This window comes from Plectropomus leopardus, chromosome 15 (genome assembly GCF_008729295.1).
Source record: "Plectropomus leopardus isolate mb chromosome 15, YSFRI_Pleo_2.0, whole genome shotgun sequence".
NCBI classification, from domain to species: domain Eukaryota; kingdom Metazoa; phylum Chordata; class Actinopteri; order Perciformes; family Serranidae; genus Plectropomus; species Plectropomus leopardus.
The window spans coordinates 8,800,752-8,827,735 of record NC_056477.1 but is presented as its reverse complement, the minus strand read 5'-3'; the positions used below and the strand labels follow the sequence as shown (position 1 = coordinate 8,827,735).

Genomic DNA, 26,984 nt, shown 5'->3' with positions numbered 1-26,984 from the left:
CTGAGCAAGTAACTACCTTGCAGTGTTCATTTCAACAACAAAATTATGTACCAAGTTTCATAACAACCAAAAAGGTCCAATAATTATAAAAATTATTCATATCAATATGTTACTTTGCATACCATTTACTAAAACCACAGTCATATTTTGAACATCTACTTCTGCAAAATGCACAAACATGGACAGATACACAGAAATGAAACAGAGGTACCTTCAGGTAGTAGGTGATGAGCAGCTTTCGGAGGTCGTACACCTGCAGCATTGTGGCGGCGTTGTTCTCACTGATGCTGTAACCCTCCAGCAGGTACTTGGTGGCCATCACCTCCCAGGCCAGCCAGCGCAGGTTAAAGGCTGCATTGCACGACAGCATGTGGGGCAAGTGACCCGGCTCGCAGCAGCAGCACGCATCGTCTTCCTCCACCCCCTCTGTGATGGCCTCCACCTCTCGCTGCTGGCAGTACGTACCTGACATGGAGAGACATGGAGGTGAGATAGTTTGCCGTTTATTCAGAAAGAGGGATGATTGAGGTGGGCAAACTGTACCTCTGAACTCCAGACCCCTCAGCTGGAAAGTGACCAACCCGTTGCCGATCTCGATGAGATGGACCAGGGCGTTGAGGTAGTCAGAGGCCAGGATGAAACAGTCCCCGGCGCTGTAGTTGCCCCATCGGCCCAGCATGAGGTCGCCACAAAGTGAGTGCTGCAGCGAGCGGGTCAGGTACTCGTAGAAGATGGAGTTTAGGTTGCTATCATCACATCCTGACAGAGAGGGGAGGCAGGAAAGTGTGCAGTCAGACGGATGGATGGGTGTCAATAAAAGACATAGACAGCGTAAAAAAAAAAGCAGATAAAGTTTGGCTGATTCGAAATTAGAGCATATGAAGTTTGTTTGCACCTTTTGTGCTGAGTGGAAATGGAAAAATAGCTGTCATATCTTCACAATATTTACACATTAAAAGTATCTAACATACCAGTCAAACAAATCCTAATTTATTCCAGAGCTTCACAAGTAATCTTTCAGATATGATTGCTTGATTTAGTGAGGACATAAAACTTTCAAAAAAGATGCCGCCTGTAACTGATATATGTGCAGTAAGAACTCACCTGTCTCTTTATCCACTTGGGACACCAGTCTGCTGTTAGAGTTGTCAATTCGCTTTGTGCTGCAAGGGACAAAAGACAAAAAACTGTACAAACCATTGTGAAAGTAAGATGAGGAATAAATGAATAGGTTTAGCATTATAATGAGAAATCATATTAGTATGAAACATAAAGGTTTATCATCTTTGAATGACTTTTCCTGCTGCCCACATGAAGTTTGGGGTGAGTTAGCCTCTTTCGAAAGTGAAAGGCCTCAGATTCAGCTAAGAGTCCCAAAACTTAAAGTTAAAACAGGTGTTCAAAATATGATGACCGTAACGATGGACTATGGTTGGTGATTTTTAATGGCTTTTTGGGGTTGCAGTGAAGTTGTTTCATTTTTGCATTTGAAATGCTATAAAATGTGATGTTGAAAACACTCTTTGAAATATTGTGAGAATTTCTGTGTGAGAAGATGCGTGTTTGCATTACAATAATTTTACCTTGACTCTTTTGGTGTTTTGTGTGTTTATTGATTATATGACTGACTGCTTTACAGAACAGTTTTCCACGACACCATGTGGACTGTGAGCCCAAAAAGGAATCAAAAGGTATAATTTCTGCTACAATAACAAAGTATCATGTAAGATAATGTGAACACAATGCCAAATCAATACTTTCAAAATGCCATTCCTAAAAAAAGGTGGGAAACCACTGATATAGACAACATATCTTATTGAATCCCTTCATGGATTTGATAATCATTTTAAAGTTTCTCAGAAAGAGAGCACTTATCAAGAAATGATCCTCTTGAAGATCTTAAACTGTATCTCTCACTGGTACCGTAAAACCTCCACAGGCTCTCAAACTAAATATTTTAAGACTTCTCTGTTGTCTCAGTTGTTGTGCATGTGTTTTTTTATATTTTTTGTTGTTGTCTTTTTGTCTCTGTGTTTGGCTGAGGCTCACGTTGACAAACCTGCACAACTCCTGCCTAAAACACAAAGATCTGACTCCAGCAGAGCCGATGCTATCAGTGGGTTTAATGTCACGAGTTTCAGACAACAGCGTCTAAATATAATCACAGGCACAACAAAGCTGCAGGAGTATTTTTGGAGTGCTTTCAGCGAGCTGAAGTATAAACAGTCTCTCACATCAATAAGTAAGAGGGAACAGAGGGGTTACGTTGCGTAAGTGCAAGCGAGACAGGAGGAGGGCGTGTATCTGCTTATTTGCCAAGGTCGGCTTAAGAGGAAGAGATTGATTTCAGCAAATAAAATGTTAAACGTTTTTGCTGAAACTGATAACTGATTATGTGAAATATACATTTTTCCATTCTTGTGATTTCCACCGTGTGTCCGTAGGTGCTAAGCCAACACATTTCTACTGAAGCTGCAAATCTTTAAAGACAGGTCACTGATGTTAAATGCATTTTTTGGAAATTTTAATTTGAGAACAAAAAGGTTCATATATTTTTTGCTATTTGGAATTCGAGACTTTAAAGCTCAGTATCTCAAAACTGCTCTAAATGTAGACAGAACCTTATAATTCAAAGGTAGTGACAACTCAACTCAAACAGGATAAAATTGTGTGCTTGCTCAGGAATATTTTTACAGGACTATTTGGTCCGCTAGTGAGTATTTACAGCAGCAGGAAGGGAAATTTGGAATTGAGACAAAATAAACTCAATTGTCCATGTTCATGGTGATGAAGGAATACGTCACACAGTGCAACAATGACACTGATGTGAGTGTGTGTGTGTGTGTGTGTGTGTGTGTGTGTGTGTGTGTGTGTTTATACTTTTGGACAACAATGGAGGTCTGACACCTCCAAGCTGGAAACTCACTCCACACTCGCTAACTCACTTCGTCAGGGCCTTACTTGTAGTTTCGCTCCCAGAACCTGATGGGCCGTGGATAAGAGGAAATGAAGATGGCGCTGCCCAGGAAGGGAGCCAGCGGGGTGTAGAAGATGGTGGTGAGGAGCGTCTGGAGCAGCAGCATGGCTGAGTCTGGACACAAACACACCAGTAAAGGAAAAAAAGCAGGTATCGATGCACTCAGACACACACGCAGGTCTTGGCGAAAGGATACGAGGCACAGCAAACGGCTGAGCGAAGGCATGGAAAGCGCTGCCCCAGGCGATCTGCCAGGGAGCGATGTAAACCAGGATGAAATGGAGCTTCAGCAACAGCTCACGCATCTGGACAGAAACAGAAATACACAGTCAGTCCCATATAAACAAACCTCAACAAAACATTCTGTTATTTAACTCAAACAGCTTTTGTCACACAGTGAAATAAAGTGATATCTGCTATATTCCTCTACACTGTAACGGCTGATAAGCCCTCTGTGGTGAAATGCCGGCATATATTATAAATCTCTAACTGAAAATGTCATACTTAATTTTTCTTAGAGTCAAGATCTTCGAGGAAAAAAAGATTTTGTGTCTATCTGCAACAACAAAACATTCAGAGTACAAAGAAAATATGTCTCTGTTGCTCACAACGACAGTTTTAATTACAATTCCCTCTAAAAAGAGTCCTCCACAGTGATTTGGTGTTGCACTTCAAAGAAGTTGAGTTATTCAACAGAGACAGAATAAAAACAAATTAAAAACAAAAAACCCCAAAACAAATCAAAACTGAAGCAGACAGAGTGGAGACTTTTAGTCCTTAGCAGGAGACAAACTCCAAAACAGCTGGATCCTGAAAATCCCACAATGCAACTTGATACATCTTTTTGTCCCTCCCTGACTGGTAAATGTTTTTGAAACTCCGCACCTCTAGTTTGAGATATAGACTTTTTATTTAAATGAATAGTCTTGTGCCAGAGCCGACGTGACCTTGACATCATCACTATGACATCATCAGGTTTATTATTAGCTGTTTTTAGAGGATGAGTCGGACTGTCCATGATGAGTAAACTGACCTTTGTGCGAAACACTGAGGGAATTCCCCTTTTAGTAAAAGACTTTAAATAATGTCAAAGTTCAGGAAGAAAGCTTTACATCAAGGCACAGGAAAACATGAGATCAGTCCAGTAACATCTCACTTCCTGTTTGTGTTTGCATCTGAGTGTTACCATGTTTGCCGTTGTGTCGTCTTCTTTCTCTGTTTATGAATCTGTTTCTATTTCTGTGGGTCTCTGTATGCATTTATCATTGTGTGTGTGTGTGTGTGTGTGTGTGTGTGTGTTTCTATCTTTGAGACAATCTCTCTATCAGGATGCACCCCAGTGTATTTCCATGCACACACACACACACACACACACACACACACACACACACACACACACACACAGAGTCCTCAGATATGATAAAACTCTGTTTTCTCACCTTGTGAAAAACAATAGACATGAGGAAGAAGTCCAGCAGGAAGCTCTCGGATGCGTGCGGACAGTCAAAGTGGAAAAAGACCAGTGTGAAGAGCAGAGTGAGGAACTGGAAGCTGGGGTCGCAGAAGGATGAACGCAGGAGTTTCAGTCCAGCGACTGTGGTCAGGAGAACGTCACAGCTGGAGGTGGCACAAGAGTTTAGGAAACAGATTCAGCAGGTGGTTTAGCACCACGCACAGTCTGTCGACTAGTTGGCTACAGTATGTGCACAATGTGATGCTGTGTGTTTGTGTCCCAACTCACTGGATTCCCAGCTTCTTGCGGTGACTCAGGGCGAAGCCGTCATTGGTGAGTGCGCTCAGAATGATGGCCGGGTACACCACGTACTTCTCAAAGCACAGGAGCCCCACGTAGAGTCGCTCAAACCACATCAGCACAGCGTCCTCTGAAACACAAGCAGATCAGAATCACAGCTTTTTAGAGCACAGAGTGACTCAGTTCATTGCTAATCAGTAAGAGAAGTCAAACTAAAATGTCATTATCTTCATAACAGGATGGCCATTTTGACAAGACAAGCCTCATTCTGCAAGCAGGTCATGTTTTTAGCCGTACAAATGTGATGCCTTTTTTCTGTTGCTGATGCAGCAGCAATATGATCAATCTTGAGTTGATGCATTTTCTAAACATTTATCATACAAATAATGCATCTGGTAAACTGTATGTTCTTGTGATTTTGTGTGTCTCCTCTGACTGTTTTCAGGTTGATCCATGGTGTTTACATACTTCATTATTATCAGACAGCTCTGAACTTTAAGAGGCAGGCAGTGTTAAGCAAGAATGTGCAAAAATGCGTGTGAACTTGAACATGAGCATTGTTTACAACACGCAGCGTAACACCAGTGTTGCATCAAAGTCTGCGCCCCTGTTTATATGTTGTTCCTTTTTGTTGGCTAGTGCTAATTGTGCTTCAGAGCTGATGTAGCCACTTCGTATAGATCTTTCAAGAACTTTCATGAAGAGGTCAAAACTCTAGCAACAACTGTAGTACACAGAACAAATTTATTGCATTTTGGCTTGTGGCACGTATAAGGGTCCCTAAGGCTCCCCGTCTATACACTACAAGTCTTACTAGGAACTTCAGTCTCTTTGGACTTCTTTCCCTTTTCCATGCCCTATTGAAAGTAGGTATAGTTGTGCCAAAAATCATAACCCTGCCTCGATAAAAACTTTTATGAAATAATCAGTCCAGATTCCAATGGAATAAATTGCACATTTTTATGCAAATTATCAGCAACAAATTGAAAAATGAGAAATTGAGTCAAAGCATCCAACCAGTCTTAGGAAATATCTGCAAATAAATGATGATCACAAGATTTTATGTCATTTTTAAAAAAGGGATGACATAATCTAGTTCATTTTTTGGGACTGTGAAGAACTAGTTCTTTGAATCTGTGTAAACTGAGTTTTAAGATACAGTAGCTCTTGTGAAGAGTGAGCATGCACAACAATGACAGCAGGCGTGCTGACCTCTGGGTTCAAACTGGTGGTACTCCTTGGTCTTTAGAACCGGATGGGAGATCCACAACCATGGGTGATGCTTCCTCAGCTGTGGGATCAGGTAGTGGGTTACAAACCCCACCGTCGCCGCCAGAGCGTACAGTACAATGGTCACGAAAGGCTGGATATAATAATAAAAGAAACATTATAACAATGAATAAATAGAACAGTTTAGTTAGTTTTCCTGTAAAATGTGACCAAATGTAAAAGGCAGCAAGATAGAAAGCTGAAATCTCACCTTGAGAGACAGAAACACAGTACTCGCAGTGATGGCGAAGGTCAGGATGTACGCAACAGAGCACACGACTACATCCGACAGCAGAATCTCCTTCTGCAGAGCACAGAGAGGAAAAAAAGAGTCGCAATCATTAATAATCCACAGTGAATGAAAACTGCATTCCTTTATGAGACTCATTTAGGTGTGAGATTATTTCTGTCGAATCGTTTTGAGCCTTCAATTTTTGCAAGATCAAAGACGCAGCAGCTGGAGGAGAATTAAGAGCTCCACAATCCCCATTAATACTGTAAAAGGCAGCGGGAGGCTTGTTTTCTCTGATGCATAATTCCCTGTAATCACACACAATGATCGACAGCAAACATTGTTTTATTATCTCGCCTGTGACGCCGAGTTTAAGACCGTCCGCCCTCTCACACACAGCATGTATGAATTTTACAGCTCAGGTTCACAGTGTTAATGAGTATTGATTTTCTGGTGATAATTACTGTGAGCTAAATATGGCTTCGGGCTGCTGCAATTCAACAATAAAAACTGCTCAATTAAAGCTCAGAGGAGTTACATTAAGTCTGGAAAATGGGTTTGTGCATTCACAGTGAAGGCTAATAACAACCTGAACTGCCACTCATTATCCTCTACTAACCAAATAACTAACACAACTACAATGTAGTTTATTTCCACATAATCATCTTTAGTTACCATGGAGTTCTGCAGTTTCTCTGGCAGTGGGTCTTTACTGTCCGTGTCTTGCTCCTCCTCTTCCTCACTCTCCACCAAAGCGGGCATTATCTTTGACTTGACCAGAGATCTGAAAATAAAAGTTTTCGAATGAGGCGCAGGATCTTACTTGTTTAATAACATATTTTTTTTTATCACAAACCGTGAGGAGACTAAAAGCAAAAACAAGGAAAAATGTTAATATTTTAACATAGTTAACTCTTTTCTTACAACAATGATGTGAAATTTATGTTTTCATAAATATTTACATTTAACACAATTCATGTAACTAAATTAACAAGTGCTGTTTGTTAAAGTTTGACCTTTCATATATCAAACACCATTTTTATTTGGCTTTTAATATCTTGAAATAAAAGTACTTGAGCGTTTTTTGTCTTTTTCTTCTGGATTTATCCATTTATTTGTTTATATTGACTTGATTAATGTACTGGAGTCTGCCTTTATAATCTAAAAAATATGCCAGATGTTCCAGTACCCTGAGAGCAACAATATACTGTGTGCATGCCATGGACCAAACCCTCAAGAACTGATAAAAATGATAATAAAAGAAACTTAAAAAACAAACAAAACAAACAATATCCACCTTCATTTCCTCTATGGATTCAGCTCTCTTTTTTTGATGCACCTCTCTGATCTTTAATATAAATATAAATGAGCATTAAATGCATCCAGGTCCGGTGTGTGCACGCACGCACACACACACACACACACACACACACACACACACACACACACACACACACACACAAGCAGATACTCACAGCAGTACAGAAGGGTCGCTGCTCTGCCGGCTGAGATGGTAGGAGAAAACCACCAAAAGGCCACAGAAACTAGAGAACAGAGCCGGGGTGTGCTGCTCATCCCACGGCTCCTGTAATCGCGAACAAACACACACACACACACACACAGCGATGTGAATCATACCATCATGTACCTCGAACACCAGAATCTGCTGCTTTTAGATCTTCACACTTAAAAAAGCTTCTTCACTTTGAATTGAGTGAAACTGCCTGGCTGCACGCTATTTATAACTGAACTCCCCGTCTTCTTTTATTCCTATAACCAAGAGAATGACTATGAACACAAACTCTGGGGGGAAACAAGGAGAGGAGAAGATAAAAAAGGCTGTGTTCACATCTCTTACTGTAACTATGCCCTGTTTTGTTTAACATCCAGTTAATTTGTACCTTGAGAGCTCCGAAGCAGAATCCGTAGAGCAGAGACAGAGCGATCAGACTGCGTAGGATGCTGTAGACTGCAGAGATGAGACTCGTAGCAGCTGAAACACATAAATTAGAGTAAGAATAAAAATATATGCATTACTATTAAACAATGAGAAAAAAAGCTAACATGTACTGTAGTTTTTGTTTTATGGTTTGAAATCACAGAGAAGATTCACTTTTACTTAAATGCCCTGAAAATGTATTTTATTATTTAATCAGCTTTTAACAAGGGATTATGGTTTCATGTAAACACACACTTTTGTTCCAAGTACTTAAAAAAATGTCTGAACATTTCACCTGAGAGATTTCGCTATTTCTTTTTTCCTTAAGCTCCCCTCACTGGAGAAAGGCAATATCACATATTTCTGTGCATTTTTTAGGATTTTGCAACATTTAAATCACAATCTGATCAATTCACATGGCCCTGATGAAGCAGACAAGTGAGTTTTTGAATGTAAAACTTAGAAAATATAGCTAAAGGCTTAACAGATGTTTATTCGTGAATATTCAATGTTAAAGAGAAACACTTAAGATTTTTGTGTTCGGGGGATTTAAAAATACATGCATATAACAAAGATTACAAACCAGAGCCATAACTTGACAGGTGCATCCAGAAATTACAGTAAAAACAGACATTAACATTAGTCTCAGATCTGGCTTCATAAACACAAAGTTTTTACTAAAATCCAACAACATTGTCACCAACCTGTCCCTCCAAAAAGGTGCATATCAATCTGCTCCAGCAGGTAGATGGTAAAGGTGTTGATCTGTGGGAAAAGGCCCACCAGGAAGGTAATTGGGAAGCAGTAGGTAAAACCTGTTTCGTGCAATAAACAACAGACACCTCTTAGTATCTGCGAAGGAAAAATTATTGTTTTGAACAGGAAATAAAACAGATAATTTTGTGTACGTCATGGTGTATTTATCCGTACCCACTAGCAGGTCCCTTAAGAAGCCCAAGGCGTCATGGCAGACGATGGTGACTCCATACAGGGTGGAGACGGGCAGGTCTTTCCGCCGCAGCAGCTGCTCCAGCAGCCAGATCAGAGCACAGAAGATGCAGAAGTAGGCCGCTCGGCTGTAGGCCACCAGCTGGTTGTGACCCTGGAGACACACACATGAACACACACAGGATTAGGATGCTCTTAACTCCTTGATACTGCAAGATAATACAAACATCTGACTGAATCACATCTATAAACACTCATTTCATACAAAGCCGGGTCATTATTAAATTGAATGCCTGTATGTCCTGCACTTTAAGGTGTTTTCACAGTAAGATAACACAACAAAGAGAGAGCTCCAGATGAGGTCATATCCTCTGCAGCCACATCGCTTTATCAGTTAAAACACAGCAAAGTTATTAATACAGAAAAGGGAACTGTTTGCATCAGTGAAGAGGAACAGCAGTCACAAGTTTAAACCAACCAACAGGGACATAATGCATGAATGCGTGAAAGTTAGTTAAATAGTCGTGTCAGTCATTCAACCAAAGAGGATATTTTTCTAGAAGTTTGTTTTGTCCTTTCTCTCATAATATTTCCTCAGAGACTCACAGAAACAAAGTAACATTACACTCACATGTGTTGGTGAAGCTGCATCTGGTTGAACACTCTGAAGAAAAAACAGAAGAAAATATTCAGTCAACGTTATTAAAAACATAAAAACAATTAAAAAGGGAGGAAGTGAGTGGGAGCAAACAGAAACTGGCATGTCTGAGGTCAGTTTAACTTTAATTATATTACGTCATCAGGTTATACATATTGAGCTCACACATCATTGTGCCTGTTTTTTCTTAAAGCGTTGCATCAAACAGTTTGGTCCAACAGTAAAGATTCAGGTGAACTACACAGATATGGTTTAATGACATGGATGATAGTTAAGGTAAGGTTTAGGATCATTCTACAGATTGTCACCTTCAGTAAGGAATACTGGCAGCTGGCGATGACCAGGCAAAACTGGAAGACCCAGAAGTCTTTGAAGCAGCCGTGATTGAGGAGCACAAAACCCAGGAAGGACACAAGGAAGGCCATGAAGACTGCAACTAGATTCTCAAGAACTTCCTGGTTTCTGTACAAAAACAGCACACACAAAGGCATACACAGGTTACAGTTTATCTTTGCTCATGAAGAGTATCATTCCAACACAAAATTGATGACAGGCAACAAAACTGACAAAACATTAAGTGATACTGATGGTAAGGCTTGTGCTGTAAGATTAAGTGGTCAAACTAGTATTCTTGTGCGAGAAACAGCGCAAACATGATGTAAAATTTTAAACAAAAATGAAAGAAAACATCAAAAAATAGACCAATATTTTAAAAATGTTTGCATTTAATATAATTTTTTTTTTTTTTAAGGTGCAAATTTTCAAGCTGAATAACATGTACTATGTTTGATTTCTAGACTTGGGACTTAGTTTGCAGACAGGTTTGTTTATTATTACCTGTCCAAAAGGGCCAGCAGGGTGAGTCTGTCGTATAAAATGTTAATCCACTTCCCAGGAAACAGCTGGAGTTTGTAATAAATCTTTCTGGTCGGTTTCTCTTGAGTGGACGTCTCTGACGACTCGTCCAGAGAGTCCTCCTCCTGACACACACATGCACACAAATAATTTATACTCACATGAATTCTACCAGAATAATAAATGAAACAAATGTTTTCTATCTGCAGGATTCCCCATGTAGGATCATTTAAAACACACACAGGATCATTAGAAGTAGACCGACAATCAGATTTTTCATGATGTGTAACACACACAGAGTGATGCATTAATGATTCAGCAGAGAGTCTGTGTTGTTTCAGCTTCAACAAATGATCCCGGCAGCGTATGTCCCCCTGCTGCTCCGCATCCAGCAGTGATGAAGACTAATTCAGGGCTGATTATTTGGCTTCAGTTTCAAACAGCAGCAATGACTCATATATTTTCTGTCCAACAGTTTGTCAGACAGGAAACACTAATCCGATTTACCAGTTGGTTGATTATTATTTATGTCTCTCTCTCTCTCTCTCTCTCTCTCTTTCTGTTTGGGGACGTCGCCAATCAACACTGTGATGTTAACAAGTAGAAATGCAAACCGAAAAAGAAAGCAGCATTTTAATCACCTTGTTTAAAACCTGTTTGTTGTGTGTGTTAATTCCATTATTTTAACTATATTGACAATGTTGTGGTTCATGTATAAATTCCTTTATATTCTATATTTATATCTCTATAATATATCTCTATATTTGTCAATTTTCAATTGATAATTGTTTACAGGGTTCCTGGAGCTTAAGGTAATTTAGATTTAAGACGTTCTAAGACAGCTTTAATGCCATTCTGAGTTAAATTTAAGGCCAATTATTGTCAAAAAAAATAGATGTTACCAATTATTTTACGATTATACAATTGAATGAAAAACAAAAAGATAAATGTAACCATATTTTCCCATGTCTTAGCATTTTTAAGACTTGAAAGATTGATTCAAGACATTTAGACCAATTGCTCCATTTGCTTTAGGTTTGACTTAATGACTTCAGTGGCTTGAAGAAATTTTAAGGATCCACGAGAATCCTGGTTTAAAGTTGCTGTTTATGAATACTTCTTAAATTTTAAGATTTTTTTTAAGGTGCTGTTTTAATGGATTCATTTGTTCTGATCTTTCTTTGTTTAAATCTTTCATTCATTAATGATTTATTAAGAAGTTGAACGCATCTTGTGGAGTTTTTTAGATTTGTAAAAAAACAATTTCACTGTTTCGTACAGTACTTCTATGGACTAGTAGTGGTAAAAAACACACGTCACCTTTAAAGAACAACAACCCCAACACCATTCTCCCATGCATTTGATACGTTTTTGTAAACATATCCTGTCTTTAGCAAATCACTGGTATGCAGAAAAAGAAAGAAAAAGTGAAAGCACCTGGAATATCTCAGGGTGTGTCCGCCGTGGCCGAAGCCTGTGTGCAGGGATGATGCGTCGCTGGAAAGGGCAGTCAGCATGACCGCCCACCAGGCCGTCCTGACACTCCGAGTTGGAAGAAGTTGACAGCAGGTCACTAAAAATGCACAACATGAAACAGGCTGATGTTAATATGTGAAATAAATCTGATTTTCCAAAGGCAATGATGAAAGTTTAGGACTAGATGGAAAAAGTTTAGAGAAACACATGTAAGCTGTGGACACGAAAATTAGTAGAAAAAGATGCAGGTAAAGGAAGTGATAATAAAGAGTGGGAGCAAAAGCTTGGACAGCAGTACCACATGTTGCCAGTGATGAGCTCGGCTCCCAGTGGCAGGTTGAGAGCTCTCTCCGCATACAGCTTACGAGGCCTGTCTCCTGGTGAGACAAACACACACACAAAACTTGTCAGACTACTGTTTTTTGGATGAGTAATAACTGATACCCAGTTGATGAGCAGCTAAATCTATTATGTGGGATTTTTTTGCACTACAGACAGACATCAGAGTCTGATAGCTGCACAGCTGATTATCTTGGAGCCATTCCAGAAAAATGTCATTTAATCTAGCAGCTTTTTGAGCAAAGTGAAGCCATCGGCTGCTGGCTGAGCCTTCCACACACACTGTGCATTTGCACAAAAGATCAAAATATTATCAGACAGTCCCAGCACAAATAGACTACTCAAAGTGATAAGGGAACTGGTGGATGTGACTCATCTCCAGCACAAAAAACATAACATTTTAACTTTTCGTTTTTCGAGAGCGGCTGCTTACTGTGCACAGTGTGGAAGGTGTAGGCCTCTTCTTTGTTGGTGGCTTCTGGTCTGCAGATGACCTGCAGCATGGAGCTCTCTGACTGAGAGGTTTGTGAGGGCAGGGAGTCATAGTCGGGATCTTTCTCTCTGTCTGTCTGTGGACTGCAGACAGGAAACACAATAAACTGGAGGTCGTGGATGGATGAGGGAATCGTCTGTGTGCATTTTTTTTTTGTTATTGAAGCATGTGTAGGCATGTGTACCTGTCAGGAGAGACTATTGGGATTTGCGGGGGTGGAATAGCCTGTAGTGTGTCGGTAGGCAGACTGGTGGGAGGTTTGGGTCTCTCAGGTTTTTTGTCCGTGGTGGTCTCTGTTATTGTCTCATCTTGTCTGGAAGACGAACTCAGATTCTCTGCAAATAGATCAAATGGATTTTTTTTTTTTTTTTTGTCTAAAAAAAAGGGAGGGGGCTAAAAATTTGAACTGAACCGAACATGTTGGTCAGATTAATGCATTATAATAAAATATCTGGATCAGTAGAGTATTAGTGTGGAACTTTAACCTCATCACACTGTAGGAGCAACGACAGGAATTTATTGCAGCTCATAAAACACTGCACTCAGGCATTCGCTTATAGTACGCATAAACATCTGCATTAACTGTGACCCTATAAAACATGCAGATAAAGGAGGTGGAAGTAAAGGAACAAACCCTCTTGCTGAGCTTCACCTTCCTCTGCGGCTGCCACCTCCTCTTTGCGTTCTGGCCGCTCGTCTTCCTGTGTGCTGCTGGCTCCTCCCCCTCTGGTACTGAGGGACCCCAACAAGGACACAAACTCCAAGAAGTTGGATTCGTTGGGGATCTGTCCCTCCTTTGCTTCCAGATCGGACTTGGAACTGGTCATGGTGGTCTGATAAGGAGACAAATGTTTGTATGAATGGACAGATGGATGGAGATAAGACTAGAATTAGAGACAGAGCTAAACTGCCAACATACTGTGTTATGTGAGCGGTCTGAAAGCAGGACAGCGTCTTTCCCACTGTCCATGCTCAGCCCGCGGATGTGAGTCCTTCCTCCAGGCCCGTAGCGGGCCAAAGCCGGCGGCAGACGCAGGAAACCTTGTGAATCCACATTGGGGTCCAGAGGATCCGTGTCATCGTGGTGGGAGTGGACATCGATACCTGATGAGCTGTTATCATTTGTCAGTTGCGGGCTTGGCGTGCTGTCGTCAGTCGTCTGCAGACCAACATGTCCCTGGTCTGGATCTGGACACTCCAGCGTGGTGGACTCAGAGGTGGTTGTTTCTCTACACAGGTGAAACTCTTCACTTTGACTAGTTGGCTGCTGTTTTGGGGTGAGTTCGTCTTCTGAGCTGATTCCCTCCTCTCCCTCTTCCATCTCCTGCTTCTCCTCCTCGGGGGAGTCGAAGGTGATGACGGGGATCTTGATGTGACACTCCCCTGCATCCTTCTGAGCCTTTTAAGACACACAAAAACATGTCACACACATATATGTATTCTCACAATGTAACACCCCACACATGAACCTTTTCATATTGTTTTACTTCAGGAAGTTTATTCTGAAATCTTTAAATAAAATCAGAGATATAGTAAAATCTGTGTCATCAATTTCCATTGTCACATGATCTTACATTTTGCACCAGCGATTTTGCTTATCTCAGAACTAGTCATTTAGATACATTAGCCTGAAGCTGCATAGATATTACTGATAAAGGCTGGGCGAGAGTCAGTATATTACATGACCTGCTGGAGGGTCAGTCATTACAAACTCATGCTGTGCTGACAGACAATGTTCAAACACACAAAATTGTATTTTATAGTGTAGTGAAGATCCTAAAGTTTCCAAAGATACCTGATACATCCTGGAATTGTTTGAAAAAAACATATGTATAAAAGTAGAGGGAAAGACATCTGCAACATTTACATTCGATGAGCCGATTCACCCATAAAAACTCTGAGTATTGGGTTTAAATAACTGACCCAATGAACTTCATAAAGTGTTAATAAAGAGCTGGAACAGTCCGATACAGAAGACATATGTGATACTACGACACTTTACAGATGATTTAACAGCCCTAAAGGGAAAATAAATAGAAGTAACTTGATGTTAAAGGGACAGTTCACCCCGAAATCAAAAATGCATATTTTTACTCTTACCTTTAGTGCTATTTATCAGTCTAAATTATTTTTGTGTGAGTTGCTGAGTGTTGGGGATATGGACCATAGAGATGTCTGCCTTCTCTCTAAAATAATGGAACTAAATGGCACTTGGTTTGTGGTGCTCAAAGCACCAAAAAATACATTTGAGAGACAGCAATGTCTCTTTCCAGAAATAATAACCTGGTTACTCGAGAAAATCCACAAACCTTTTTGTGAGCCGTTTCATGTAGGAAATATTTTCTTTCTTCCTGATGTTAGCTAGCTCAGTGGTGCAAGGTGAGCTAGCAGTAGATGCACGCTTCCTTCTGCGCAGTGATGTGGTTGGTGGGTGTAGTTCGGTAGAAAGAAAATAGTTCCTACATGAAACTGCTAACAATGTCTATGGATTATCTTAAGTGACCGAGTCATAATTTCTGTAAAGAGACATTGCTGTTGAGTTTTTCAAATGTATTTTTGGGAACTTTGAGCATCATCTAGTCCCATAGTATTTAAGAGGAGGCAGACATCTCTATGGCCAATATCTCCAACACTCTGCAACTCACACCAAAACAAACTAGACTGATAAACAGAACTACAAGAAGAAAAATATGTAAAAGTACAAATAAGTATGTGGGGTCAAACTGTCCATTTGAGGGGGTTCAAAGGTGTTTTCAACATTAACGTTCAAAATGATTCCTACCTGTGCGTTCTCCAGGAGGCTCTGCTTGACGCTCTCCTCCAGCTGAGCAGCAGTCTGAGGGTCACAGCTCATGGTGATGATGATCTTAACCGTGTCGCTGTCGTCCAGGTGAGTTGACACTGGTCCGGGGCCAGAGTTATCTACCAGGACTACTTCAATCTCATCAGAACAGAATGTCTCCTCCACTGGCTCAGCCTGAGACACGAGAGGGAAGAGGTTCTACCCCGTGATGTACAAAATAATCACAACAAAGCGATTGTTTTATTGTTTTCTATTACAACACCCTTCAGACTCAAACCTCCCAAACACAACTTACTTCTGTGAGGCCTACCTGTGCAGGGGATTCTGGGATGTCGATGAAATCATCCTGGGGAGTCTCCAGTGTGTTATTGTTGGCATCAGAGGGCTCTTTCTGCTCTTCGCTCTCCTCCTCACTTTCATCCTCACTTCCCTTGGATGGAGGCAGACCTTCATCAGCTGTTTCCCTGTCCGCTGTCTCTTTATCCTCACAGTCCTCTATTCTGTCCTGCTCTGAGTCTTTCTCTGTTTTTCTCTCCTGTTCCAATTTCTCTCTGTCTGTCCCCGTCAATGAGCTCTGAACGTCGATTCCTTCTTTCGCAGCCACAGTTTCAGTTATTTCCGCGTCCATTTTCCCTGACCCACTCGCTGATCCAGGCCGCATCTCTTCTCTTTCAGCTCGGGATGGGGGCCTCTGCTGGGCCTGCAGCAGGGGGGCGGCCTGGTCAGGATTGGGGCTGGAGAGGTCATCTGGAGAAGGGCTCGGGTGCAGGCTTCCCTCCACAGGCCTCTCTTCTGCAGCGCTCTCACCCTGTCCTGGATTAAAATGCAAATTCAGATTGTTTTATTTGAGGCATAATAATCATGAAACTCTCATCATTTCAATCATTACAGAACTGTCTTTTCTTCAGCTGCAGTGATGACACACAAAATCATCACTATTGTCTGCAGCATTAGTGACGGATATCTTCCCATTACAATAAAATGAAATGCAGAAGAGTGACTAGTCATACTCCTATTAAAAACAGATACATGTTCTTATAAATTTGCAATCCTCTTTTTTCCCCAATAAGCTGACTTTGTTCTGACCAATCACCAGTGCATTAGGTCATACATTTACTGGAAGCAGTCAGCTGATCTTGTTGGCTCACTGCTACTTCTGTGCTTGTCTGAGCATATTCACAACAATGATGCATTTACAGAGAAGGAAGCTGTCAATCTGCGTTGTCTAAGGAGCCATTGAGTGCATTAGGGAAGAGGAACAGGACAGATTGAATGTGACGATACACACAGAGCAGCAATGATTCACAAGGGCCTCAACAGCTACAATAGCTACGGACTAACGGATGATGGTCTGAGGTTAAATGTTGCACTGCAGCAAGCTGTCTTTCTCCATCCTGTCCTCTATAAGTGTGTAATGATCTCTTCACTGTATTGTTTGTGTCATTTTTAGCATACCAAAGACACCTGATTAGGATCTTTCTATAAACCGAGAAGAAAAACTTCATGTACCAATATTTTTTTTTATGATGGCAATATTTCTGCAAGCTACTAGAAATGTCTATAGTCACACTGACTTAACAAATGACATTCAGCATAAGTAGCATGTAATGCAGAAAAGAACTTCTTTCCATATTTTTGGAGACTCCACTATTCTAAAATAAAACTACACAAAATGTATCCAGATGTGTCTCCCACAGTCAGATCTATTTTTTACATGTACATGTCTAAACGTAAGCTCTCTTGGTTTGACACTTCTGTGTTTATTTCTGAATTCATAACCTCTTATCTGGAGTCATATCCTGTACTGCTCGACCTCGGCAAAACAGCAACCAAAGATATCACCCCTTTCTCCACATTAAAAAACATATACATATTTATATATATAGAGAATTATTAACGTTGTTTTCTGGCCTTTTTTCCTTATTTTTTTTATATCTAATAATCCCTCTCAGCTAATATTTAGATCATTTCCTTGTCACCGTTTGATTTTTTTTTCTCATTTTGCAAGACATTTCTTGGCAAAGTTTTCCCATGAAAGAAATCAAACAAATTTTCTCTGGTTTCAGAGGTTAAAATGCTAATAAAAGGCGTCTGAAAGCAGCACAAGTAAGCTGATGTCGAGCCAGGTGTTAAAGAGTTTAATGCGCACTTCTTAGCTTTATAACATCTTACTGATTTCATAAGGTTTTTAGGAATTTCATGACTGTAGCGACTCTGTGGCTCTTCACTGATTTCAGATTTTTCCTGTAATAGTTACCCATCTGTATCTCAGTCAAACCCCGAGAAATATCAGCATCACCTCCTGCAGTCTTCCCCTCGTCTGACTTCGAACAGTCCTGTTTGAAAAGAAACACACGACTGAACATTCAGACATGATGTAGGTGAGCACAATGTTTTTTTTGTACTGTGCGTTCATGTTCTCAGGTGTCTATCTTTTAATCGTCACTCACCACCCCAATCAGTCCCGGGTCAGTTTCAGTCTGTTTCACTGTCACCTGGATCACCGGACTGGTACGTTTCCGAGCCAACATCGTCATGGCAACACTGTCGGGAACTGTGCTGCTCTTCCTATGAGACAAAGACAAGAGAAAGGGGGGGAGCAATTAAATGATGAAGCGGAAGAGACAGAGCGGGTGTATGGAAGTCCATACATCAATACGTCACTTTCAGATGAAATCGTCTGACCTTCATTCCCAGCATGTTTTGAATACTAAAATCATTTATGGGGATGAGGAAGCAGTAAAAAATACTTGGGTTTGGAACTGCTGTTTTGTCTCTCCACAGGCTCAGAAATGAAAAGAAATTGAGTCGCACATGGAACAGGAAGTGATGGATTTTCTTTTATTAGTCTCTGCGCAGATCTGAAGATCACTGACCTCCCCTCATTAGCTCGCTCATTCACCAAAGCTGTACCGAGTCTTTGAAATGAAGTGGAAAGAGTCTATATCCCACTCTGAGACACTTGATCATGAAATCAATCTCATCTCAAAGAAAGCTGAGAAAAATAAACTCAAACAGAGAGATAAATGGAGACGAAAACTGGCAAAAAGAGGATGTAGAAGAATTGTAAGTTATACTTAGTATGAGTGACATTATTCCAAAAGGAGGTCTCAGGCCTAAATGTCGATTTCATGTTAATAATTAAGTTTTATCATTAGGGATTTTAGCCCTCTGGCCCAGATTTCATCATGACTAACATGCAGGGGAGCAGCTTGAGGCACAAAGAGCAAAAATGCTAGTTTGTTGAACGTGTCTCTGCTATGAATTGCTTCCAAAGCATGCATAAAGGTGAGACCACTTCAGGATTTTTTTTAGCTACTTCAGATTGATCCCACTGACTATTTCAGGGTTATTTAGTGTCTATGAGGGTTCACCTGATACTGGCTGGCAGGCAGGAGTCCGAGGCATTACTCTTCTTCTCTGGAGCCTTGCTGAGGTCAGAGAGGCTGCTGCGGACCACTGCCTCACCCTCGTCAAACATCAGGTGCAGCCGATAGTTGGCCAGCTTGATGAGAATGAAGAAAACGGTGATGGAGGTGCAGTAGATGCTCAAAGCCATGGTGGTAGGGGGCAGGGCCTGTGGAGAGAGGAGAGGAGTTTCATCATATTTAAATCAACATTTCCAGAGTGTCCTGTAGATCAGTGTTGGATTTAATGCTGTAGAAACCAACCGTCTCCTCTCATTTTATTGTAATTAGGTAAAATTCTGCAAAAGCCTGAGCTTATTTGCAGCCACACACTTCCCCGGGTGCATTACAGGCTCAGTGAACCACACAATCTTATTTGATTAACTTGTGCATTAATGAAGTTTATTGATCCCCGGGTTGTACAGAACAGGAAAATTAAAAGACAAAGCATCTGCATCATGCTGATACATGACTCATACTGGGCTGGAGAGATTTTGCTGTGTTAGTATGGCAACTTCTTAATGTCAGCAGGTACAAATTTGTAGTCCTGTGTCGTTTAGTGCTTACATTTGATTGTTCCTAAACATTCTGCTATTTATCTGATGGGGTTGTTGGTGGTGTTGTGTGCGACCTTCAGATAAAACTGCTAGTAAACTTGAAATTTGAAACATCTCTCCCAGAAAGCACTTGTAGTTTTTGCAGGGGAAGCAGTGGGTGTTTCCAAACAGACTGGGAAAACTGTCGACAACACTTTGATGAAGCTGTGGTGGCAATGCTCTTGAGCCGTCACTCACATCTGTTACTTTACTTATTATCATAGGTGGCTATTTTGAGATCATCTGAGCACATAGTACCTACAAATTAGCCCTTGTTTATTGCATTGAGACTGAAATGCAGGGATGTGGGGAGCAATCACATCACATAATCTGCTTTGTATTCTATCGAATCTGGATAAAACTGCTTACTGATCTCTGTTCTATAAAAATGTTACTGATAAATTGAGACATGGGGTATAGGGACAGTTTGGATTTTGTGGGGTTGCATGTGGTATTATTTATAGTCAATATACTATTACCTACAGTAGGTGGCAGTCAGCACGCCCCCCAGTTTGGAGAAGCAGGCATGAGTATTGACTGAGTAGCTCAGCAACTTACTGCTGTGGATGGCTTCAGCAATAAAAAAAGTATTTCAGCCGCCTAAAAGAAGTCCCATCTAAAACAATCAATATCAGCATACACCATACTGAGAGTATTTCACTGCTTTAAGTCAAAGTCAGACAATGATTTCCGACAGGAAACTGAAGCCGTTGTATTGCTTTCTTCAAAGCCAGACTCCACTGAGAAAAACAGTGATTTAACATAGCTGAAAACAGGAGCTGCTCGTCTACAGCCGCCTTACAGTTACTTTTTTGTGTTATTGTGTGACTTTGGCATTTCAAGTGGTTAGTCCCGACTCACCAAAGTCACAAAAAAACACAAATAAACTAACTGATTGAGGTAGTGGTGGACTGGTAGCTTCTGTGTTCAGCGAGGTAAAATTACTATTGGCTTGATTTTTTTCAAAAACATGGGAGGAAGGCACTGAGCAGCTTCAGGAGGAACAGCCACCCAAAAATTAGCAAGGAATTAGAAAAAAGTACAAGAAATTTCCTGAAAATAAATTTTAAAAAATAAACAATAATATTAAATAAAATAAGCAAAAACAAACAAACAAAATGGGAAAGCAAATAAGTAAATAGATAATTAAACACATGAAATTAACTTTAAATATCTAACTATGACAGTTGTAATAATATTTCTCTGGACATTTTTCCCAATTTAAAAAAAATCTAAATCTATTAATTTCTTACAAATTATGGAGCATTTCCTACTAATTTGCTCATTGAGTTGTTTCCCCACGTTTCTGGAAAAAAAAAATTAGTTAATTACTGTAACTAGTAACATATAACTAGTTACTCCCCAACACGGCTCATACAGCACCTCTCCAAAAAAATCTGAACTATCCCTTTTAAGTGATCTTGTCTCATACAGTAATAGAGTAGCTGTCGTTGTACCATAGTGTGCCTGATCAGATCATCAAGTTGCCATATTTTAAGTGCTGTATGTGTCTGCTGTTCCCATCAAACCTCATCACAGCTGAGGTCAAGATGTTTGACCTATGGCAGCAACTCTTCTTTCATTAATACCACCATCCTGCTGTGTGACTATGCCCATATCATCTTCTATATCGCCACATTGCAACAAAGTAAACGCCTGTAACAAATCCGACATGGGAGCTCGGCAGTCATGATTTTATCACTGGGAATACTGCAGCCTGTGTTGCATCTAATTCAAAGGCCATGACATGAAAATACCAGTGAACCACAGTTTCACGCCTCCTGCAAAACCAGGAGCAGCCATGCGTCCCGTCACTGCATGCAGGGAAAAATACTGCGACAGTGCTTCTTGCTCTAGCCTAGTATTTACCTCAGCCACACAATGAAGGGTGTTAGATTCTCGCAGAGCCATAGCCCGTTCATCCCTGAGCGGATATAAGCGCGCATGAAAAAGATAAAATCACCTATGGCACCGTGAGGACCTCACACCCCCTCCGCGGCCTTGAACGTCATGTTCCCTCACCCAAACTCACCAGATGGAGAGACAGGGGCAACATCAGGAGAAATATCCACAGATAGAGATGGCACGAGTTGTTGAATTTGTTCTGGTCCGGGTCGTGGTACCAGCCCCCGGTCACAGATGCCCATACTCCCTGACGCAGGGTCTGCACAACCTGGGAGCCCATCTCTCCTCCTGTCTCCTCCTCTCCGCTCAGGTTGGACGGAAGGATGATGCTGCTGCTGCTGCTAGGCTACAATGAAATGATCTCCTCTAATGCATGCTACTGTCGCTACGCCTCCATGTTGGGGCGATACAGCACGTCTCCTGAGCCTCCTCTTTTCATGCCTCATCGGTCGTCCTCGGTGTTGTCCTCTCGGCTGCCTTTTCCCGTCCCAATGTCGATTCGCCCATTGCTGCTGCCGCGGTCCTCATCTTGTCCTGGTCGTCTCTCTCCTTCACCCTCTCCTCTCTCTGGCTGCCTGTACAGATGCGCAGCTCTGACCGCCTCCCCTCCCTCCCCACTCCTCCCTCCCTTTCAATCCATTCCCATTATAAGATTCGCACCTTCAGTGTTTATTTGCGCACACACGCAGACGCGCGGTTTTCAGGCAAAACCAGACATGCACTGAAGCCATTGTACGTAATGTGTTAACTATATGCAAGCCTGCCTTTCTGTGCACGTATGTATAGGTGATGTAGGCTTAGACGTAGGCTAAGGCATGTGTAGCTACATGCATATGTAGGTTTTGCTCTATAGCAGCCTACTTAAGGATATTTCAGAATCAATATACTTTAATAATTCCCTGATTGATTATAAGTCAGTAAAGTCGCTCTGATGTAAACCATAAAGAATTGTAGAAAGTAGAAAAAAATAAATAAATGCATTATGATTCTTTGATTTCACACCATATGCAAAATATTTAAAAATATAACATTTTTATCATAGGCATATGCTTAGAATGTAAAGTGTGTAAATTATATATATGTTCATTATGCTTCTATTTCACCAAGTATATAAAATATTTAAAAAATATCAAATATGTATCAAAATATGCTTTTTGTTACATTTCAATGTACAAACTAGAATGTATAGGTTCAGAAATATATATGTGTGTGTGTGTGTGTGTGTGTGTGTGTGCATTATGCTACAATGTACAACACAGTATGTACATGAGTAGAACTCAGAGTAAGATTTATAAAACACGTGTGCATTATATCTGACATATGCATTCAAGAGTGGATGATTCCCCAGAATCAGAGTACTTTATTGATCCCCAGGTGGAAATGATGTTACAGTTGCTTGATGTAAAACATATAGAGAATAATAGAAAGCATAAATGAGAAGTCCGCCTGTGAAAGTAAAATAAAAAAAAATATGTTATGCATCTATCTATCTATCTATATATGTGTAACTTCCATACATTTCTTTTCACTGCAGTTATATTCCTGGTGTGAGTACTTGAGCCCAAAAAAGGTGCCTTGTAGTAGCTGACATAGTAGGTAGTTATATTTTTACATTACTTTCTAGTTCGGATGGCTTTGAAGTGTGTGTGTGTGTGTGTGTGTGTGTGTGTGTGTGTGTGTGTCACTTTATATGGTCCACTATTCCCGTAATTTCCCTGAAGGCGCGCTCTCCTCACACATTCCTATAGTAGCTCCTCCCTCCTCCCCCCGACTGCTGCGGCGGTCACATGTCACCCAATCCACCAATCAGAGGCCACCACAGCCAGCAGCCAGAGAAGCACCAGCGTCCCCATGATCCTCCGCACAGCCACTGCTGGATCCGACTCCGTCTGGCGACAACGGCACCAGGGGGGTTGTTTTGATTAAAGTTGACGGATTTTTTCACGTTTTTATCCCAACATTGTTACGTCGAAATACGCGATGATTTGATGTGCTGCCTGAGTGTTCACCTGTCGTCTTTTCGTCACGTCCCCGAGGGAGAAACAAACTTGGGAATAACCGATGTTGAAGCTGAGAGGAGCAACTTTTCCAACGGGCTGACCTATGCTAAGCTAACCCCGCTAGCCAACGCTGTGGAAACTCCTGTTAAAAGTCCACAAACCAGCAAACGAAGTTTGTGTTTCGGGATATGGTGACTAGATGATATTTACTGGTGAGTTTCTGAGGAAAACTTGCCGCTCGAAGACTCACTATAACCGGTCGGTGTGGACGGTGCAGGTGCACCTTTTGCGACACCTGCGAAAACTTGGTAACTTAGCTCCATCAGCTAACTTTAGCTTGTTCGCATTAGCATTATGCAGAAGCAGGGACTATGTTTTGGACTAGTTTGTACTCTCGTTGCAGAGTTTATTTGAGATTCAAGATATGAAATGTTGGTTTCAAACTTTATTTTGCTGTTTAACCGTTAAAGTGGTGACATTGGCTTAAGGGTACTTCGGCTAGCTAGCAAGTTGTTGACCCTCTTTTACCGGAGTGGCGACGTGGATACAGGACGCTCTCTCTCCCACAGGACTTTGGACACAGTTTCTTCCTGCCTTGGACTCCGCAGGGATAGCCTCTCTGTTATCGGCAGCTAGTTTCTTAGATGTGACAACATGCGGTTTTCAAAAAGTCACATTTTCTTGTTTTAAAGTTTTAATTTTGTCCCAAAAGCTCTGCACCCTATGGTGCCGCTACGGCCACCGAGAAATGGATGTCTCGCAGGCCGCTTTCCCAAACGGTGAAGGGCGGCCGGGCGGCGGTGGGACAGCGGAGCATGCCTGGACAGATACCCCCACAGTCCGGGCGTGGGCTCACTCCGCCCCGCTGTGCCCGACTCGGTCCCTGTGGACAGCCGCGTATGACTACGAGGCAAGCGGCGAGGACGAGCTCAGCCTTAGGCGAGGGGACGTGGTGGAGGTGCTGTCCAAAGACGCAGCGATCTCCGGGGATGAGGGGTGGTGGACGGGTAAAATCAACCACCGAGTCGGGATTTTCCCCTCCAACTATGTCACCTACCAGCCTGCTATTTACCGTCTCCCTGCCACGAGTGGGGCTGTGGGGGCACGAGAGCAGGTCCCGAGCTCGCCCGTGCAGATCCCCTTCAGTGAGCTGGTGCTGGAGGAGATAATCGGCGTGGGTGGATTTGGCAAAGTTTACCGAGGCACATGGAGAGATCAGGAGGTCGCCGTGAAGGCGGCTCGGCAAGACCCAGACGAGGACATAACAGCCACCGCCAGCAGTGTTAAACAAGAAGCGAAACTTTTCTCCATGCTGCAGCATCCCAACATTATTAAACTGGAGGGAGTGTGTTTGAAGGAGCCCAACCTGTGCCTGGTCATGGAGTATGCCCGAGGCGGGACACTGAACCGGGCGTTGACCGGAAGGCGCATCCCTCCACACATCCTGGTCAACTGGGCCGTGCAGATTGCACGCGGGATGCTCTACCTACACGAGGAGGCCGTGGTACCCATTATCCACCGTGACCTGAAGTCCAGCAACAGTAAGTAAAGATTGAAATGTGTGTGCGTGGTGTGTGTGTGTGTGTGTGTGTGTGTGTGTGTGTGTGTGTGAGTGAAATAGAGAAATTAAAATGAATGAAATAGCTTTAGCAGAAAGACCTCATGTGGGAACCATCCACCTGTTGCACATGCAGCTATTCACCCTTAAGCTATTGGTTTAGGTCTGCTTAAGTAGATGTGTTCATGTTAACTAGCTCTATAGCTTCCTCTAAAGCAGTGATACTCAATTTTGCCCCCCCTGATAGGGAGCCATGTGGCCCCCAACCATTTTCTTATTTACAAAAAGTGATTCACACCTGGAGTGTTTTTGTGCTTTTTAGTGTACATAAGGCATCAGACTTTATAAAACAACATCAAAATAGAGTTTGATCAAAAAATGCTGGTGGTGGATTCCCCACACCCCCCAGCAGAGGTTCTAGCTAAGCCCTAAATGCTTTAAAATCCTAGAAAAATCCTAAAATCTGAGAAATGTGCTAAAATCCTAGAAATGTTCCAAAATTCTAGAGGCATCCTGAAATCCCAGAAATGTCCTAAAAATGTCCTTAAATCCTAGAAAAGTCCTAAATTCCTAGTAACATCCTAAGGTCCTGGAAACATGTATGGGGCTTTTGTGACTGGGCCCTGGTCCCCTGTCAGTTTGCAAAAGTGGCCCAAGCAAAGCAAGTTGAGTATCCCTGACAGGGCATTGGGGTATGTTCACCTCCTGCTTATATGTTATTAGGAAAACATAGTTTTGCCATACAGTCTAAATTAAGGTTGCTGGAAACTCATTATGCACCTATATTTCACAACATCACTGGTGCAGTGCTGCCCTTTACTCAGGATGGATTTAGAGAGGTGTGAAAGGTCTGTGGGTGTATGAAGTGGTGGTGGTGGTGTGGGGGTACCATCGAGAGGATGTGAAATAAAGTCAGAGTTTGCTCAGCTGGGTTGCCCCCCCCCCCCCCCACACACACACACACACACCCCCACCCTTTAAAACACACACACACACAGACACACACACAGACACAGCCCCCTCTCCAATCCAAGCTGAAATCTTGTTCAAATAAAGTCACTGATTTACCAAACACATAACCAGACACACTCGGTCTACACTGTCAGGCCATGTGCTTGACCAACCAGAGCTAATACCAGAGGTCACAGGGTAAAAACAAGTCAGACAGAGAACCTTCTAGGTATAATAATAGGGAAAACCACTCACTTAAGTGTTTTATGTAATACAAGAATGACTGCTTATTCAGCAGGGAATGCCTGCATAGTTTCACAATTGCTGAGGGTGTTCACATTTGGAAAAATAAACAAGAATTAGTATTTGGGGGTCGTATTTGTTGAGTAAGGTCATGTTAATGGAGCTTGGTCCCATGTAATAGGCCAACAACTGTTCTAGTTCCTCCATGGGCCGGCAATTGACAACAAGCCAGCAAACTTTGGTTTCCCAGGACTGAATAATGAATGCACAAGACTCGATGAGAAAAAGAGTCTGAGTCATATACCCACTGACACAGGCTACCCACTTCAACTCAGGTGTGTTTATGTGTGTAACATGACCCCAAACACTATTTTGCCCTTTGTGATCAGAGACTTATCAACCTGGGGCCATATGGGGAGCAGCTCTGGTGTCTGTTTATCTCCATTTTTTGGTGTTTTTGGCTGGAGTCAGTGTGTGAACGAAGAGAAAAAACATGTAAAATGTACACAGACCAGAACTTCCTTACCACCAGATTAAGAACACCATACCAACACCAGACTAATCATTTTCCTGACTAATCAG

The 26,984-nt window shown here is 41.8% G+C and overlaps 2 protein-coding genes across 3 annotated transcripts in view; one reads left to right on the top strand and one right to left on the bottom strand.

Annotated features, from left to right (window-relative positions):
- pcnx2 (pecanex 2) overlaps positions 1-22,199 on the bottom strand; it is a 33,207-nt gene extending 11,008 nt beyond the window's left edge. Inside the window, exons 1-29 of the mRNA XM_042502717.1 lie at positions 21,778-22,199; positions 19,117-19,319; positions 18,193-18,310; positions 18,000-18,078; positions 16,053-16,555; positions 15,722-15,916; positions 13,859-14,338; positions 13,574-13,772; positions 13,124-13,274; positions 12,880-13,022; positions 12,406-12,484; positions 12,069-12,204; positions 10,614-10,756; positions 10,085-10,238; positions 9,750-9,782; positions 9,101-9,272; positions 8,875-8,985; positions 8,133-8,224; positions 7,707-7,816; positions 6,907-7,015; positions 6,211-6,303; positions 5,943-6,093; positions 4,719-4,860; positions 4,417-4,594; positions 3,174-3,282; positions 2,962-3,091; positions 1,105-1,163; positions 544-759; positions 212-465 (exon numbers count right to left, since the gene is read on the bottom strand). Of these exons, the coding sequence (XP_042358651.1) occupies positions 212-465; positions 544-759; positions 1,105-1,163; positions 2,962-3,091; positions 3,174-3,282; positions 4,417-4,594; positions 4,719-4,860; positions 5,943-6,093; positions 6,211-6,303; positions 6,907-7,015; positions 7,707-7,816; positions 8,133-8,224; positions 8,875-8,985; positions 9,101-9,272; positions 9,750-9,782; positions 10,085-10,238; positions 10,614-10,756; positions 12,069-12,204; positions 12,406-12,484; positions 12,880-13,022; positions 13,124-13,274; positions 13,574-13,772; positions 13,859-14,338; positions 15,722-15,916; positions 16,053-16,555; positions 18,000-18,078; positions 18,193-18,310; positions 19,117-19,319; positions 21,778-21,930 (4,695 nt within the window). The 5' untranslated portion in view covers positions 21,931-22,199. The remainder of the gene's footprint in view (positions 1-211; positions 466-543; positions 760-1,104; positions 1,164-2,961; positions 3,092-3,173; positions 3,283-4,416; positions 4,595-4,718; positions 4,861-5,942; positions 6,094-6,210; positions 6,304-6,906; positions 7,016-7,706; positions 7,817-8,132; positions 8,225-8,874; positions 8,986-9,100; positions 9,273-9,749; positions 9,783-10,084; positions 10,239-10,613; positions 10,757-12,068; positions 12,205-12,405; positions 12,485-12,879; positions 13,023-13,123; positions 13,275-13,573; positions 13,773-13,858; positions 14,339-15,721; positions 15,917-16,052; positions 16,556-17,999; positions 18,079-18,192; positions 18,311-19,116; positions 19,320-21,777) is intronic.
- A 1,335-nt stretch (positions 22,200-23,534) lies between these two features.
- map3k21 (mitogen-activated protein kinase kinase kinase 21) overlaps positions 23,535-26,984 on the top strand; it is a 32,750-nt gene continuing 29,300 nt past the window's right edge. For both annotated transcript variants that reach the window (XM_042501791.1, XM_042501790.1), the window contains exon 1: positions 23,535-25,191. In XM_042501791.1, the coding sequence (XP_042357725.1) occupies positions 24,399-25,191 (793 nt within the window). In that variant the 5' untranslated portion in view covers positions 23,535-24,398. The remainder of the gene's footprint in view (positions 25,192-26,984) is intronic.